This window comes from Ceratotherium simum, chromosome 2, assembly GCF_057802395.1.
Source record: "Ceratotherium simum simum isolate JZ-2026a chromosome 2, ASM5780239v1, whole genome shotgun sequence".
NCBI classification, from domain to species: domain Eukaryota; kingdom Metazoa; phylum Chordata; class Mammalia; order Perissodactyla; family Rhinocerotidae; genus Ceratotherium; species Ceratotherium simum.
The window spans coordinates 78649312-78668073 of record NC_141901.1 but is presented as its reverse complement, the minus strand read 5'-3'; the positions used below and the strand labels follow the sequence as shown (position 1 = coordinate 78668073).

General features: G+C 43.3%; 1 protein-coding gene across 2 annotated transcripts in view; it reads right to left on the bottom strand.

Annotated features, from left to right (window-relative positions):
- Positions 1-586: 586 nt before the first annotated feature.
- MCOLN2 (mucolipin TRP cation channel 2) overlaps positions 587-18762 on the bottom strand; it is a 50984-nt gene continuing 32808 nt past the window's right edge. For both annotated transcript variants that reach the window (XM_004431557.3, XM_014788339.2), the window contains 7 exons: positions 14643-14755; positions 13328-13477; positions 11784-11885; positions 11555-11677; positions 4515-4721; positions 3024-3145; positions 587-1413 (listed from right to left, as the gene is read on the bottom strand). In XM_004431557.3, coding sequence (XP_004431614.1) covers positions 1377-1413; positions 3024-3145; positions 4515-4721; positions 11555-11677; positions 11784-11885; positions 13328-13477; positions 14643-14755 — 854 coding nt within the window. In that variant the 3' untranslated portion in view covers positions 587-1376. The remainder of the gene's footprint in view (positions 1414-3023; positions 3146-4514; positions 4722-11554; positions 11678-11783; positions 11886-13327; positions 13478-14642; positions 14756-18762) is intronic.

Here is an 18762-nt window from a genome sequence, read left to right as displayed (position 1 = left end):
CAGTTAAAAGGTCCTTAGTTTAAAAGGCAAATGTAACTCTTGATATTCTTTGTAAGAAAAGAAGTTAACTAAAATGATAATTTTAGCAAAGTACTCTGTGTGTAGACACGAGTCACTTACAAACTTTAATGGTATTAACTAGATGACCTTCCTGGCCTAGACTTGGTGTGAGCATGTGAAAAAAGTGTGGGGACAAGGAGAGAAGAGGGGGGCACAAGAAGGAAAATCTGGAAGGGGCGTGGCAAGTAGGGGCAGGGGGAAAAAGAGGGAGAGCTGTGGAATGAGGGTCCTGCTTAATTCAAATTCTACTCTTCACCAATAAATTTAAAATAGCTGACCCCTGAGATAGCTCAAGCATGGAATAAATCTATGCATGAAGTGATCATAATCTCTGCAGTCATCATCATCAATATTTATTGAATAACGTCTATATACTAGCTCCTGTATCTCCTTCACTGCTTTTAAGAAAGTGGGAAAACCCTCTTGGAGACCAGATAGTTAATAGAGATGTGATGTGAATTTTTCATTAGGTAGATGTTAAGAGATACTACATTTAAAAAAATAGTAGTAGTTCCATATGTTATGATAAAAATAAATTTATTTGGGATAAAAATACCATCTTTCCTTGCTTGACAAGGGTAAGTCCCCACCATAGTGGAGTTCAATTGTTAAAATGAGTGACCACTGCTAAGTTTCCTTCCACGTCATGTGTGTACAATCTATTAGCGCAATGACAAGGTATCCAAATGACTCTGTTTCCTGTTCATCCCACTGATGATGCCAACAGTTGCTTCATATCACACTGAAGAAGAAAACCACAGGAAAATAGGCCCAGGAATGTCCACTGCAAGAGGTCTTTTTGTTGTTTTAAGTGTGATCTTTACATGGCTTACCAGTTCTCCAGCTTGGAGTCTCTAATTAGGTATTGCAACCAACTTCATTTCTGTGCAGACCATGAACTAACAAGTGTCTTCTAACCCAAGACTCCCTTTTAAAACAAACCCTTATGTGATGACAAACACACATCTCTAAATGCATGGCTTTAAACGCCACTGTTTTTGCACACTCTGAAATATGATTATTTCCATCCCAACATTATGATGTCATAAATTAAAAGACTAATACAGAATTTCTTTATCATTGCTCTATTGCACTAATGCCCAGTAGTTAACTGTAGTCTATTCTTCATCACTCAAGTTTATAAAAAGGAACTGTAGAACTTAGTTGTGGTAGCCAGCTGACAGTCAGTCCTCTCTCCCCCTCCACAATGAAATAAGTCAGTATTTTTGGAAGTGCTGGTCCAAGCTGTCTGGGGTTCCTCTGCATTGTCACTGGATAAGGAGGCTTGGAACTTGATTATCTTTAGCAGAAGGATTTTAGTTAATAAGTATCAAGTGGTCATCACTTCCTTTCCTGTAACAGAAAGGGAGAGGAGGAAAGAGAAAAGAGAACAATGGTTTAAAAATCTTTGAGATGGAATAGGAATACTCTATAGTGTGGGTCTACATCTGCGGTGGTCTATCCACATCCCCTGGGGATCCAGGCTTTGATCTGATTACTCAACTACAACTGCTCTCGCTAACTTCACCCATGACCATCTTTGGTAACAGCCACTTCTGTTTTTATTTTTTGATACCCTTCTTTTCAAAACCCGCAATATCTTAGTTCCTCAGTTGATTTCCTTGGTGGACTTGCTTGTTCCATTTAATGCTTTCATTCCTTATGATGGGAAGACCCTCCTTCGAACCAGGCATCTTCTTGACAACCCTTAGCACACCTTATGGTGAACTGTCTGCTGATTTTGCTCCCTTCTCATCCCACTCAGACCCAATCTTATCACTCAGTCTTCTGGTCTACCCCTTAAATCTTTCACTTGTTCCATATGGCTGCACAAGAAAACATTTAACAACCTCCTGGGGCTGTTTGCGGTGCAAACCAAGGTCCAAAAATCAAACACCAAAATCCTATTGGTTACTTGCCAGAATTCACAACTACATCCTCTGATGAATATTTTTTCTTTATAGTTAACTACATATTTGAAAAGCAACTCTGAGAGACTTTCCTTATATAAGGTGCCTCTTAGGAGGCAGCTGCCTATTAAGAAAATTAATTTCCCTTTATCCCAGCTTCCACAGCAACAATTTAATGCTCTGAGAGGATGAAATGTGATTTTAAAATCTTAACTTTTCTGAGACGACCTCATTTCATATTTACCAGACATTCTTTGGCAATGCTCAGTCATATCACTTCAAATCCCAAGATACAGTATGAATTGATTAACAGAAAATACATCCTGTGGTTTTAAGTAGCAATTATGTTCTTCTCTCTTCTTTCAAGAATCTGGTTTAGAGAATTCTTCACAAAAAACATGGGTAGGCCATACTTTGAGTTAACACCCCCTGACTTCAGATGAAAACGAACAAGGGTACAGTGAAGAAAACTATCATCATCTGACCCCCATTATAGCCCCCAAACCACGATGTGGAGGCTTTGCCACTGAAGTTGAGACCGTTTTCATAAGTGTCCTGACGAACAGCAAGCAAAGCGCAGTTGGTCAGTGAAGAGCGACTGACGTTTCCACCCAGCGCCATGGACGGCCTCCTCTCATGCAGGTTTCCTGCTCTGCTCAAGAAAAGCTATTTGTACCAGGTATCGTGAAAAGGGAAAATGCCTTTGGCATTCCCAGAGCTCCACCTCTAAAAATAAGAGCTCTGACTTCTTACTTTGGCTGCTTAAGAGTTCATCCTCCTGACTTTAGAGACATAATTCATGCCATCTCATAATAGTCTCATAATATTCCCAAGAGATTTCAACCATGTCATGGAGCTTTCTACCCTGTCTTATAAGAAACAATTCATTTCTAAAGCCAATTTCAGTGGGAGGAAAGAAATGAAAGGTGGATGACTTCTTTCCCACAGTAAGCTGCTTTCTGAGTGTGGTGCTAAGCTTGGAAGGACTCTTTGTTAAGGCGGCAGGGCAGCTCATCTCAGGAGCATGGAGACCTGACCAAACACAATACTGACCTCCTCAGACAGCAGACGCGGGACAGGAAGGCCGAGGACTCTTTCTGATACTTCTCTTTGCTACTACATTCCTTCAGGAATTCCTGAAGATCCGTGTCAGGAAACCCATTCTGTTGGTACTTCTTTAAAAAGTACACAGTGTTATTACCTAATTTATAGAGCATGAGAAAATGCTCCTTTTGTCAACAAACCAAACCCACCTTTGCTAAAATAAAACTCTCCCACACTGCTAGCTCAGGTCCAAAACCGATATTAACAACGATGAATCAACCTGTCAGTCCCAGAAGGCCAAGCCAGGGCCACCACGGGAACAGAGAATAATCCAAAGGAAAACGCCAGAAAGCAAGTCAGGGTGGGGAAGGGGAGAGGTATCAATAAGAGGAATGAAGGAAATTGTCAAATGTCTAAAGTTTTAATGCTAATTGCAAGACCAGACAAGATCTCTCCTTCCCCACACTGCCAATGGAGAATCTGCCTGGGAAGTAATCTCTATTTCCAACTTTATAGAAGTTGCTCACTTAGTGGGGCAGAGACAGCAGGTTCTTCAAGCAGACACAAAGACCCTGAGACCCCCCACCTCACACTTACTGAGGTCATCCACCACATCACCAAGGGTTGGCCCACCCACAGGGACACTGTCATGTCAGAGACAGGAACCCACAGGGCAAGAGCGTGCAGGCTCCCTCTCCGTGTCCAGCCCTGCTGTAGAGCCAACCATGTGTTCCCACATGAACACCAACCTCCCCAACACACAAAAAGTGCTCAGGAGTATTTCCAATGGACTAGCTCCTTCCGAGTTAGTCTGAGAAGGGCTCAAAAAGAGGACAACACCCCAGGGCACGGACATGCACCCTTGGTTGCTGAAACACTGGCCGTGGAACAGATTTTCCAAGCATGACCATCCACTGTGGAGGTACCACCACCCAAGATAGCCAGGCTTCCTTCAAGCTACAAATCTGTTAAATGGACCCATTCTGAAAGGATACAGAGCCCACCAGGTGGCTTGGAAAGGTAGGAAGCTCAACAGCCCCAAAAACCTTACCTTTCATAACTTAAAGGAAACCTGCACCACACTCATGGCTGTATCACCGAGGGCATAGGTGTGCCAATATCTGGACAGTTGTCAGGGTGGCGGTCACCCTTAGCACAGAAACTTATTACTCAGGGTCCAAGTCCCAGGACAGGCAGGTACATCTGTCAGTGCTGAGAGGGACAGCCTAACTACTTGGTTTACCAAACTCAGCCCATCCTTCCCCAGTGTCTTTCTCTTTCCCACCACACCTACAAACCATCTGGGTACCAGGGACAATGTCCTAAATGCACATCTAAAATTAACCTCCAGAATCTAAAAAGTTTCTTTTCTACAAAACTTCAAAATCTAAGTAAAAATTGTAGTATTTCAAACAGATAAAAAATATAGTATTTTCCTATGTTCCAATCTATATAGACTTTGCAGTATTTTTCGGGCAGCAAACACTGATAATTACTTACCTTAATGGTGTCATAAGAATCTGTAATAAGTGCAATGAAAAGGCTGAGAATCATATATATAAAAAGACTGATGAAGGAATATAAATACAGGCGACTGAAGAGCCACACCAAGATGCTCTTCTTCTGGATTTGAGCAAAGGTTGCAAACATGTCATCACCGTTGACCAGAGAAAACAGACACTCAGCAACTGTGTCCAGATCTTCAAACTGTGGGAGGAAAGCAAAAAGTAGTTTTTGAGATATATTATCCAAAAACGCAGAGGAGTATCTAGTTAGTTTCTTTTGTTGAAGTTGTTGCTGTTGTCATTATTATTATTATGAGTAACATTCGTTTTAAAACAGCTAGAATACCACAAGAAGTAGGAAAACATTATTAAAAACTCCCCTCCACAGTCACAAAGATAACCTCTTATTTCCCTCAGTTTTTTCCTTGGCATTTTTTATTGCAGTCATATCATCTAACAATTTTGGTTCCTGAGTTTTTTTTCCTACTTAACATCATCTGATGTTATTCACACTTGGAGAACACAGTCTATTCCTTGGACTGTCAAATTTACCTATGTCAAATTTAACTATTTCCCCATCACTGGACATCCCAATGTTTGCTATTATAAAGGACAATGTAATGACCATTTCTAACCATAATGTTTTTACCTGTTATTGGGTCTAAGCGACTAACATTTTTAAGGCTACAGTCTGCCAACTGCTTTCTGAAAGAACTGTAGCAGCTGTATTCAACACCAGCAAACAGGGACATGCCTGAGACACAGTACAGGCCCAAGAAATGTTCAATGAATGGTTTCACGATAGCCTTTCCAACCACAGGTCTGGGTAATTTTAGCACATTAAAAACTAAAGATTACTAGAGGTGGGAAAGTGCCAAAGGATGAAAGATCACGGCTAATGCCTTCTAAGGGCTCCCAAGCTAACAGTGGACAGGCCACAACCAGGATATACAGTAACACCCAGTGGTAGAGCTAGGGTGGGCTGTAGAAGAAAAGTGACCCTCAGAACTAGGGCCTGAAGGCTGAGTAGTTCACCGGTGAGAAGAGAAAGGAAGGATGTGCTCAGTGAACATGGCGGGAATACAGCACTGAGCCTAAGGGGCTGGAGAGGCGTGTCTGTGCCACGCTGCACAGGGCCTTGTGTGGTCTTCTACATACTTCATATCAATACAGGCCATGACTAGAAACTAGTAAAAAACTGCAACCAGAAGAGTGACATGATGTTTCCAAAAGGCAACCATGTGTTTCTAAAAGGTACCCATGACATGCGGAAGATCGCCTAGAAGGGAAAAACCCAGGGGCCGGGATGCCAGTGAGAGGTGAGTGCAGGAGCCCCGGATTGCAAGGAGTCCAGGGGAGACTGGGAAAAGGAGGAAACTGAGGAGAGAATAAGCCTGGGAGGGGACAAGGGGAAGGGACTAACAATGGACTCAGTTTTAGACGAGGCGAGTTTGAGGTGCCAGGTAGATTTGTTGATACGAGCAAGTTGATTGGAGGTGTCCACATGGGGGATGGGAGCTGAGCAGAGGCTAGTGTGGAACACCACTTGAATCCCATACCCAGCCTTTCTGGCTTAAGTGGTTGACAAACTCCTGCCATATGGACCAAAAACAAACAACAGGTGCTTAATAAACTAATATCTCTAGGGTCAGAGGGTTAAACACTAGATGAATATGAAAAGCTTCTCTCTAAAGAACATCAATGACCTACTAGGCAAAAGACAATACAGTTTTCAGAAACACCAAATTCTGTCCTTAGCAGTGGGGGCCGTATGTCCATTTAGTCAGGATGGCTTTGGGGATGGCCAAGTCCCTGATGAATGTCTGTGGGACATCTCCACTTGGAAGTCATGCTACTCATTCACACGCAACAAAATAAAACCTCCCACCACCCTAACCCGGAAAACGGGCTTTCCTTCCAAATTTCCCTATTTCTGACAGTGATTTCGATCTCCTACCAAAGAAACATTTACTCCAAAATAATCAAGTACTTAAAACTGTGTGTTGAATTGATTAATCTGCCCCTCTCTTCAGTCTTCCAGGGTCTGTCTGTTCCTATGATGTTTCTCTGACCCACCCTTTCTATTCCACTCACTTATGACTCACTCGTCAACACTTACATCCGGATTATTACAGAAACCTCTAAGGAAGTCTTCTTCACGCCAACCTCTTCACCGTCCAGTCCAAGCTGCAGCCAAATCTAAACTTCACAGAATACAGCCTTCAGGTCATTCCTCTTGCTTAAGAATATACAAAGTCTGAATGCAAAGTAAAAATCCAAACCAAGAAGCTTGGGATAAGTTCCTCCTTTACGTGGCCTCATTCCATCTCCTCATAGCCAAAATTAACATCCTGTGCTTGTCTCCTCCCACAACATTAGGCCCATTTCTCCATCTTTTCCTCACGGGATTTATTCTCTTCACCTGGTATCTTCTTCTTCTGTGTCCAATCAAGCCAACGTTGAAGGACTATCTCAAAGTCTACTTCAAGACAGACTGCTCTTGCAGCTCTAGTTCCTTCTCTGTTCTCTGGGTCGGGAAGAGCCACAGAGGAAACTACTGGATGGTCGTCTAATTGGTTTTATACACACTTCTCCAAACCTCAGCTAGATAGCAAAACACCATGTCCTACACTCCCTGCTGCACGCTGGATGCACAGGGTAAAGTTTGTAACCAAGGGAGAGTGCACAAATGCAACCCAGGTAAGGAGCGTGCCTCTGCCTTTGCTGCATCAGCAACGACTGGAGAGCTGGACCAAAGCTGCTCTCCATAGAGATCTGGAGGGAACATCTGGTTGAGCACATCACTTAACAATATGCAGATTATTTAACAGTTTAAGACAGGCAGTTCTCAGTAAATATTTTCCATCCTCTCCACCAGCCTTAAGACTATGAGGTTCAAGCTGGTTTCTGTGGACATTAATTACAACTCTGACGGCACCATTAATAACTCATATTTCTCCTAGTTTCTTTCGGAAACTGGACAATTCCTTCTTTGGTTTTAAGAACCCCTAAACGGTCTGTGCTTCAGGTTCCAGAACTGCAAATAGCCAGTTGGTCCGTACACATCAAAGTCACTCCTCAGTCTCCTGTGCAGTTACTTAGGACCAGTCTAGACACCATACCTGTCTCAACATTAATGTTATTCACAACCATTATACTCCCTCTCTTCTACGCATGAGAGATTTATTTTAACCCACCAAAAAGTTAAAGCAGAGGCCCAATAAGGTAAGTGATTGGGTCATTTTGTACCACAAGAAGTGACTGCAAACCAGAGTCAGTTTCAGTGGCCAAAATCCATAGTAGAAGTGAACTTTAAAAACACCCAAGGTAAAGAGAAGTAAGGTCCTAATATACTTCCAGTCTAGAAGGACTGCATTCATAAGGAATTGCTTTGGTTCTCAGGAGCTTGTAAGCCCCTGAAAAGCAGGTACTGCTGTCTCTCTGTTTATTCCTCATTCAACAAACTTGTTGAGCCCCTACCACGTTCTATGGGATTGCAAAGAGCAATAAGCCATAGTCACGGCCCTCCAAGAACTTGGTCCAGAAAAACCTGACAATGTCTGTTGCATGGTAGATATTTAACAAATATTAAATGGGCATTTCCATAAAGAGTCCCTGTAGGCTCCACAAATGATAATTTTGTGATCGAGCCAAAAAGAACTTTCATTGAAATGAACACATAACCTGCAACGGCTTATGTCAGAGAATGACATAAAAATTTGCTTCAAGAGGTGCTAAAAACCTCATGCAACATTCAGGTAAAATGTGTTAACTGGCTAACAATTCTTCTGAATAAGAGAGGTGCTGGGCTAAAATTAGAGGCTTTGAAAGCACGAAGATGTGATGCAGGTTCTGCCGAGCTTTTACCCACGCCATCAGCAAAGTCCAACAATTTTTCAATGCCTTGGTCTTCTCATTTGAAAAATGGGCACAATGCAGACCATGATTTATTCCTCACAGTAAACAAGTCCTCTGGAAATGTAAAAGCCACATTAGAGTAATATTCTTCCCAAACCTCATCTTGAATTATTAAACATCAGCAGTCTCCAGCCCTCTGCACCTAGACATTTGAAAGGGCGCTGTGCGAAGTCCATTAGTGCTGGAATCAACTTCAGCAGGACGCTTCTTGTAGAAATATACACTCTCTTTCAGGTGAACTACTGAAATCCAATGTCCAACAGGAAAACAGGAGCTAAAATGTGGGACTCTTGTTGCCAAATAGCAGGGTAAAATTCTAGTTTTCCTGATACCTCTTCTTTAGAGTGTTTTTTTGTCTGTTTAAAGAAAGAGTCAGCTTCTACACCCAAGGTTACTGTGATTCTAGAAATCCTAGAAAATGCTTGCTGTGGTGCTCAGCTTTTCAAGGCTTCAGGTAATACTGAAAGTTCTCTGATTCAATAGATACTGAGGAGCAGAACCAGAAAATTCTGAGTCTGGATTCAGCTTGGAGGAAGGGTGCAGGGGGCAGTAAACATTTCTAACTTCAGATTCAAAGAAGCAGCAATATGGAGAAGGAAAGCACGAAAGTCCAGCACCAGACTGAAGGTTTTCTCCCTCCACTGACGAGTACATTCACTGAATTAACTCAACTCTGCATTTCCCCAATATATCAGCCTGGCCAGAGATGAGAGATACATAAACAGACCTGCTAGACAACCCTAGAGACAGTTCTTATCCCTCTGCTCTTCCGGGGGAGAGATGGATGGGTGACATTAAGTGAGAGACATGAGTGTAGAGGTCCAGCGTCCAATATGGTAGCCACTAACCACAAGATTATTGAGCATCTAATATGTAGCTACTCCCAATTGAGTTGTGCTGTCAGGATAAAATAGATTTCAAAGACTTAGTACCAAAATAACAGAAGGTAAAATATCTCAATGTTTTATACCGAGTACATGCTGAAGTAATATTTTGGATATATTGGGTTAAATAAAATATATAATTAAAATCAATTTCACCTGTTTCTTTTTTTTAATTTTTTTTTTTAATGTGGCCTCTAGAAAATTGTAAAATACACACACAGCTCTCATTCGTAGCTCTCATCATATTTTTACTGGACAGTGCTGGTCCAGAGCATCCTAATCTCACCCGGATCCTTTAAAAGGACAGAACTGAACATACAAAAATGCAGTCAGACACACAAAACAAACAACATCATTTTCCACAAGGCAAACTTGGCACACTTTAAGAGAAATAAGACTGATTACGTGGCTCTCCTTTCACAGCTGATCTATTTTGGGGTTAAACTAAATACTCTTTCGTAAGGTCTGTTTTAGATAATACCAAGAAAAGCCCTATGGGGTACTGGTAAAAGCGTGTTTATTGTGGTCAGGTAGACCTGGGTGTGAATCCTATCTCTGCCATTTACTAGTTGTGTCACCTCAGGAAAATTAGCTAACATATTCAGATTCCTATTTTCTGTAAAAGGATAATAATATTTCCCCACAGGGCTACCAGGAAGGTTAATATAGCAACTGAGGTGAAGAACTCGGGCACCATATCTATCTAGCACATAGCACTCGAGAATGGCAGTTATTTTAGTAAAATTCAAGCATCACTATCTGGGGACCTTCCAGAATAATAACGGGATAGGGCAGAGGAGATAGGACCACTTGTCCTGAGGCCTTGGAGCCAGGGAATTAAAGCCAAAATCCTTAGGCTCAGTATTTACTCCACACAGTGCAACACTGCCCTCTAGTGACAAAAATGTGGAGAAGCAGTCAGAGCATGAGGCAGGTAAGGAAGAAAAATGTAAATTTTCCTGGGCACTAAGGCAGTACGTTCTCCAGATCAGAGAGATCATATCAAAGAACAATTTTTACTCCTGAGTCACCTTTAAAGCAGTGGCATGGAATTGGAACAACAATAAGATTACCAAGATTTACTGTTAACCCAGAGATTGTCACTTTGTTAATTATGCAGTTTCTCAAATAGGAAAACAGTAATTCTCTTTGGACATATTAAATGTGACGATCAAAGCCTGAGTGTGTGCTAGGTTACTAGGATTTATTTTAGTAGGACAACACGAAGTCTGAGCTTTGTGGACTCCTCACTTTTTGTGAATCGTTTGTAAACCAGATTTGATCACATGTTTTGTTTAATGCAACTATCAAGGTCAAAACAAGGCTGAGCTGTTAGCCAAGCTTCGGTGCAATCCTTTGCACTTTTGCTTCTTTTATCCTTGCAGAGCACGTAAGGCAAGATAACAGTACCCTGGGCTGCAGCGAAGATTAAATGAGAGAGGTGACAGAAATGCTTCGCCTAGTGCCTAACCCACAAGCATCAAGAGTGGGCTGCCATTATTTTTATTTTTGTTGTTTCTGTTGTTCCAACTGCCAGAGGCCCACGGAAGAAAAATCATAAGATGCAACAATTCCTTTTACTTTTTTTGGTCTGAAAACAAGGCCTACCTAATTTCATTTACTGGTGTATCTTTCAGTCAAATTTATCATTTTAAAACAAGAACATCTGAACATAACTTTGATGTCCCCGAGATTATGATGCTGACTGAAGCCCAGTAACAGTTTAGAATTCAGATACTGATCTTTAATAAGGCACTAAGATGACACTAATCAAAACCTCCTGCAAAGACAAGACGAGTTATTGTTTTAATCATAAAGCTCATGTGGTCAGTCTTTGTCCACCTTCATGCTCCTCAGGTAATTTGGATGAAAACCCTAATACTTTAAGTTAGAAAGATTTTGTAATAATTTTCCTCATTTAATTTCCATTTTTATTATAGTAATCTCATGTCCAAATGTTTCTTATTTGATGATTGGCTGGGTTTATATGTGACCCCTTAAGCCATTCCAGACTATGAAATGTGCTCTCTAGTCTCTCACAGTTCGTTTCAATATCCTGAAGTCACTTCAACATCCTGAAAAGGAAAAGAAAAAGAAAACCGAGGCGAAGATACGTGTTTACTGACAGGAAGGGTACGTGCTGGAGAAAAGTGGGAGGAAGGTGAGTGCTGGAAACCCACTTTTAAGGGTCTCGAGCGCCTGATGTGTGGAAGGAAGAATCAGTGCTACACACCTTGTCATGATATGGTCCTAAGACAATCCAGCCGCAGAACGTGTAACCCAGATAGATCATGCCAGCACAAGCGCAGAAGCGAAGAACTTTCGGCAATGAGGCTTGCATTGTTAAAATGAGCACCTGAAAAACAATCAACAGAATGGGGAAAATTACAAAGTAGCTTACTAGACCCCAAAGAAGAAATGAATCTCAATCCCAGTTGCACTACCCAATGCCACACGCTTACATTATATGTTTGAAAGTAACCCAGGTATCTGATGACTCCAACCCAGACCAACAGTGTAGATGTTCCAAGCAAAATGCTGCACAGATCATAATTTGTGAGATTCTAAGGAATGAAAAAACAGACGTATGAGTAAAATATTCTACTCCACTCAGCTTATTAACCTCTCTTTAAATGGACTGGAAGAGAATGACAGCCTGCCTCTCTATAGGTGATGCTAAGAGTTTTTAAACTGAAGAAGACAATAATAGCACAATCCCAGATGTGTTTTTCTCTTTTCCTTGTAGTATTTCAATTGGTTCAACGGATTTTTTTGTTCAAATAATATCCTGAAATAGAAATTGCACTCACCACTGACCTAGGCATTAAAGAATATAAACTAATGGTGTTTTGTTAAATATCAAACAATACCATTTAGCTACTTTTGAAAGAAAGCTCGAGCATAATGTGCTAACATAGTTCCTGCTCTCAAGGACTTCCAGGTCTAGTTGAGAAGACAAACACAATTCTAATATAATATGCTAAGTGCAATGAGCCACACAATGTCTGGCTTGTCACAAAGGGCTTCCCATGGGCTTCACCCCAGAGGGGAGCTGGGCCTGGAGGACAGGCTATGAGAGAGCACTGCAGGTAAATGGACAAAGGCTGAACAAAGACAATGCTGAGAGCCGGCAAGATGTTCTAGAGATGAGTACTGATGGGTCAGTGAGAGCTAGGGCGGGAGAGGCAGGCAGAGCTAGGTGAAAAAAGCCCTGTAGGCCACGCTGAAGGGAGGCCACTTCATCCCAGAGGGAGTCCTGGGAGGCAGAAAGGATCATAACAGCAAGATAGATACTTCCAGAGAAATGACTCTGGCAGCTGTGTGGACAGATCTGAGAGGTATAAGGCTGAAGGTGAGACAACCACTGAGGAGACTGCTATAGCTGTCCAGGCCAGAGAGGAAGATGCCTGAAGGAAGCCAGAAGCAGTCAGGATGGACAACAGGGAGGTACCTGAGTGGTCAGAAGGTAAAGTTGGTAAGATTTGCTGACTGGCAGCATAGCACGGAGGGGAGAATGGCTGGGTAAAGTAGAAGTCAAGACCGTCATGAGATAAAATCAACTACGTTACACCAAGTGTCAGGCACCTAGTAGGCACTCAAATATTCCTGCCCTCCTCCCATCCTTCAGAGCACACATCGGTCGTGGATGGGCACCATTGGCTCTTGATGTTATTGGTTCATATGGCAGCTGCCCCTTTTGCAACTTAAAAAAAAAGAAAAAATGAAGCCCACCCAAACAACCAATCTTCTCAAACTTCAGTTCCTATTCTGAAGATGCTACCAAGTTTCCTGAGGGATATTCCTAGGAATATTGTCTTCCACAGAATATCAGCTTCCTTATTTTCCCTTCACGAGGAATCACGTCAGAGGAGGCTTCAATTTTATGGGTTTGAGAAAAGAGAACTCATGAGAATCAAACAAGTCTCCATAAGGATTTTGTCTCTTAAAGTACGGGAGGTCATGCAGAAGAATAGAAACAAAAGATTTAAAATGGGTTGCCCCTCACCTTTGCTTTAATTTCCATTTTTAATATGGATCCAATTATTGTCATCAGGTCGCTGATAATCACCAGGATATACCACCCGTTGATGAACTCCCAACGGTCAGCGTTACACACGTGTCGCTTGTACTTCTCCAGGAAGAAATTTAGAAATCTCTGTGGCAAACATTGTAAAAACCATTTCTTACAAACCACACTGCCCTCTGGAAGGAGAAGACAAGTGCAAACCAGTGCTCTCGCCTGCAAAATGATTCAGCATCACTACCTTTTCCAACTTGAAAGATCCATTTCCAGGGTGGAGATTATGGCCCACATTTTCCCCATAAGCTACCTCAGGTGCCTACTAAACTAACCCAAACATGAAATGCTTACGCTCTACCTCCAACAGACCCCTGTCGTAATAGCTAACGCATAGTCCATTCCAGATACTTCACATATTATCAACTCATTCAACCAGACAACAGCCCCGTGAACTAGGCACTACTGGCCCTGTCTCCCAGAGGAGGGAGCCGAGGCACAGAGAGGCTGTGCCAGGATTGGGGCCCAGGCAGTCCAGCTCCAGTGTGTGCTCCCCGTGTCCCCTCCCCTCACTTTGGCAGAACCAGGACCCCAACCTTGGATTCAGAATATCAAGGCACTTGGGGGACAGCTAAGAAAAGTGGATTTTTACAAAATAAGTTGACAAAGGTGAAGAATAAGACAGACAGAATGTAGACTATTGCTCCACAAATGGTATTCTGATGACTTCCTATGTCCCCTGACCCCAGTCTGCATCGACACACATGCCACAAACCAGAATAAGAAGTGCGGGAGCTGGAGTATATATTCACAAGAGCCCTGGGGGTAAAAAGGTAAAATGAAACTCAGGGGAGAATTTTTAAACTCTTTAAAAAATAGAATTAAGTATTTTATGCCTCATTATAACCCATTTACCATGCCTCCCTGTCAAAACGAACTCTGATTTGAAGACAAAAGAAGAAACTCACACATGCTGTTCCTCTGTTCTTAAGATCACTCCTGAATTTAAAAGGGTCTTGTTTGTTCTAGAAGCATTCAAAACTTGAGAGGCCACCACTGTGCACCTGTGCTTGTTAGCTCAGGCTTAAGCAGGATAATTCTCTGATCCCACCTGACCTGCCGGGAGCCTCCACTCGCCCTCCACCCCTCAGGGTGATTAACGCCTCGCAGGGGGGCAATCACTCAAAAGCATTTAGCCAAGGGCTCCAGAAAGGGCAAGATGACCCATGCCAGGGGTCCACTGTTTGGACAAACTGAGGGCGGAGGCTAAGAGGGGAGGGAGAACATTCAAACACACACTTACCTTTCGTAACTTTAGGGCTAGAACAATGGATCTTGTGCACAGAATAAGAGATGCCAAGCAAATCACAATGACAAATGCATCAAACACCAGGATATACTGAGTATTTTTCTGAACTGAGGAACAAAAACAGAATGCAAATGTTAAACACACCTTACCTGGGAATAATTCCCAAACAAAATGGCAGTCTGGAAAGAAGTTCAAATGATAAATGTTTACACATCAGCAACAAATCACACTGCATTCACTCACAAGTCCACACATAAGGTAAAACATTCCCTGATGTTGAGTTAGACATTTAAGAACATATAAACCCTTAACAAATGGACTAAAATGTACTTATAAATACGTACTATGGAACAGAATTCAACAGAAGCTGGTCCGTTTAGGCTCTATTTAAAAGAGGCAAAACTACTTGACATACTCTGAGTTCTTTCACAGAAAAACACAAACATCAAGTTCTCCATCAATGAGGGAACAAAGCATTTAAAACTCCACCGCTCAGAATCCCCATTCCTGCTCCTCAACCCCACTGTGTACTTTCCCAGCAGAGTGCCAATTCAATAAGCTTTCCCTGTACCTGGAGAAGACAACCTCTGGGCGCAGAAGTAAGGAGAGCAGTAGTCAGATTTTTGCCTTGGAATACACAGGAGCACAGGAATGTACTGGAGAAGGATGAACTATAACCTTAGCTTCTCTCAGACCTGATGGTAGCATCCCAAATGCCAGCCATGGTTCTCCCCTGCCTGGCTCCCTGCCCACCCCTGTGGCTTCATCACTTGCCACTAGCAACTCTCCCTGCATCTTCTCTACTCTGAGGCTACTCTATTCTTCCTCCTTCCCTGCTCCCACCAGGTGCTCTCTCTCTCTCTCGCCTCAGGGACTTTGCACATGCTGATCCCTCTGCCTGGAACAGGACCCCTCCCTTCACACACATGTTTAGATTATTCTTTTTCAGCCTCGAGTTTCAGATTAAGTATCTTCCTCCTCAGAACAGCATTCCCTAGAGCCCCTCTCTATTAGCCCCCTCCTACACTCTTTGACAGCACTCTCCACGAGTACACACGCCCATAGCTCCTTTTATTGTCCTTGGCTTGATGGCCACTGAACTTGTGATTATGTCTTCAGACAGCACAGCAAGGAGCACAGCGACAGTGCTGTCTCTGGAGCCTAACAACCTGGGTCTGAATCTCGGCTCTGCACTCAGGAGCTGTGGAGCCTGGGGAAGTTGCTTCAGTTTCCTCATCCAAAAAATAGGTAGAATAAAAAAAATACCTACGTCATGGGGCCGTTGTGAGGATTAAACAGTCCATATATGAAAGCACTTGGAATGGCCCCAGGCACACAACAACAGCAAACATATATAGTGGTTACTATTATATCATTCAACGTGCATCTTCCCCACTAAATGATGGGCTCTGGAGGCAGGGACCACATGCATTTTGTTCAACACTACAGAGCCTGTGCTCAGCACCATGCTTCAGTGTGCTTACCAATAAGTGCAGAGACTCCACAGAACATGAGAAGACCACTGAATAAGCTCAGTTAGAACTTGTGAGGGTCTGAGCTAAGTTAGAGACAGAGGGAGACAAGAAGGCACAGAGACGTGAGAGATGAGGAGAGAGTCAACCTGGTCTGCAATGGGACCTAGGGAAGAAGGAAGAGGGACTGACTGGGAATGACTCCCGGTTTTCTTTTGGGTAAACTGAGCTCAGTCTGGACATTCAAGGCACAAGAGGACGACTCGGTGGCTGCCAAAGCCACGCACGTGGCTGCACTCAGAGAGACTGCAGAGAGAAACGCAGGCCAGGAAGGACTGGGGGAGGAGGGACAGCAATGTCTGAGAATGAGAAGAGATGAGCTCGGGAACGAGGAGGAGAAAGGCCAGAGGAGAAGGAAACAGGGCCGTGGACAGGCAGCCTTCAGGGGAGAGTCTAAAGTCCAGGCGCTCCGCAGCAACATCTCTGCGGAGAAGGCGTTTAATAGACAGGCCAAGTGGCCGTGGATTTATTAATAACAAGGGCGTGGGCGACAATGGCACGAGTGTCTGAGGGCAAAGCAGCTCATCCAGTGGGTTATGAGAAGAGCCAGCTAGTACATGTCATTCACGGAGCGCGTTATTTCGCCTTGCTAAGCTTCAGACGCCTCAGCTATGAAGTAGGGGGTGCAACTGTACCTGCTTCCCGGGCTGTCAGGAGATCAGCTGAAACTATGCACGCCGAGCGCTTGTTAGAACCGTGCCTGGCACCTAGCGCTTGTGTTTACCTTAGCCATTTTATACCCAGGAGTTTAGGTTACCTCGAGGTATCATCTAATGGGTAGGTGAGGAAACAACTTAACCAGAACACAAGACCAGTTTTTTTTTTAGACCCACGGAATGGGGCAGAGGGAGCAGGGGCAGTTCTGGGGAGGAGGGGACTAAAATCTCATGAAATGCAAGAACAGCATCTGTACCTTCCTCTCTGACCTATAACTAGAACAAAATCTGTTAAGATGGCTTGTAACGGGCCTTATTTACAGATGGGAAAACTGAGGCCCAGAACTAGAAAGATACACCATCCCTCCTAACAGAGAAACCAGTATTGGAGTCTGTTTTAATTCGATTTATTGAGAAGACTAGTTTGGTGTGCTACAAAAAGTTTCTTATGAACATCGTAATTGCTTTCTTACTGTATTGAAACTATGTTACCCCCACAGGAACATTTCCTAAGCCTGGGCTTGTAAAGCACCAGTTCAGAGAGCTGCCCCTGCCAACCTGGTTAGGGAAGTCCTACATACCACCCAGTCCTTCCAGAGGCCCTCAGGTGCCCCCCACACTACCACTGCCCGCCTGCATGACTCTAACCCAGGGCTGCCCACACTCACTAACCAGCCCCCCGCGACACCCACTCACAAAACCCATCAATGGGGAGTCCCGCTCATCAATACCTCCTCCAGCCCCTCGTGCTCCAATTGCTACATTTACAAAATCAAGTTAAAATGAAGATTTAGTGGCCCATTTGGGGACGGGATTAGAAGTCATAAAAGGCAACACGCAGCACAAGGTTGGTATGTGGAAATGGATATTCCCTCCTATTTCACCTTGAGATAACATAGGTAATGACGAGAAGGAGAGAGAAGCCTCAAGTTAAGTGTATGGATGTGAACCAACAACAGAACTTTTTGGAAACAGTGCAGGGATCCTCCAGATGTCACCCTTGCCTTTGTCCCACCGCCCCGCCCTCCACTTCCCCAGGGCAATCAATCCTCCATACAGCTTCATAAGCAGAAAAAAAATATCCATTTCCTAAGCTAGTTTCCAAACTTCAGCTTTTCAAGGCTTTCACATCACATCATTTTATTTTAAATTCGTATCCTCCTGGTGACAGAATCTCGTTTCTTAGGACGCAGCCCTGAGAGAAACCATAAATGTTAACGTTTTTACTCAGCCATCTGTGAGGTTTGTGTTTCTCCCCCTGGCCACAGGGGGGAGCCAGAGCTCTTTGCTCTGAGTACAGGCAAGCGAAACTCCCCAGTGTTCTGAGGAGCCCGGCGTGGGGTGGGGGGAACGACCGAGTTCTGCCAACATGTTTGACTGACTAACTCATTCGATCACAATGACTGTTTCAAACCATATTTCATACGTGACAAAGGTTAGCTTTGGAAAATATGCGTCTGATCTGTGTGTCTCCTGGGGAACAGGAATCACTCTTTGACAGAAACCAAAACTGTGTATTCTAATCAGAGGCTTGAGTCGGTCAATTGAAACAGTGAAACCAAAACTTCAGAATCATCAGGACGTATTATACGACCAAAAAGCAACAGGCCACAAATCAGATGTATTTTAAAACAAATCGAAAATAGTTAGGACCCACAGGCATTTCACATTTTATTTTGTTCTGATAATCTGGTCATACACAAATTCAGTTAAATGAAACTTGCAAATTAGGAAATATTGACCTGCCACCATTAACATCATCCCGACCGCTCAGTGAGAATAGGGTCTCTGCAGCCCATTTCACACTGTGGATTAAGAGGTGTTTTCCGAGCAATGAGTGAGTAAATGACCCAGTGTTTGCACAGGCTGCTCTCTGGGCTCTGAAGGCCTGGACCCCTCTCCATTGTCAAAGGCTCAGATTAAAGT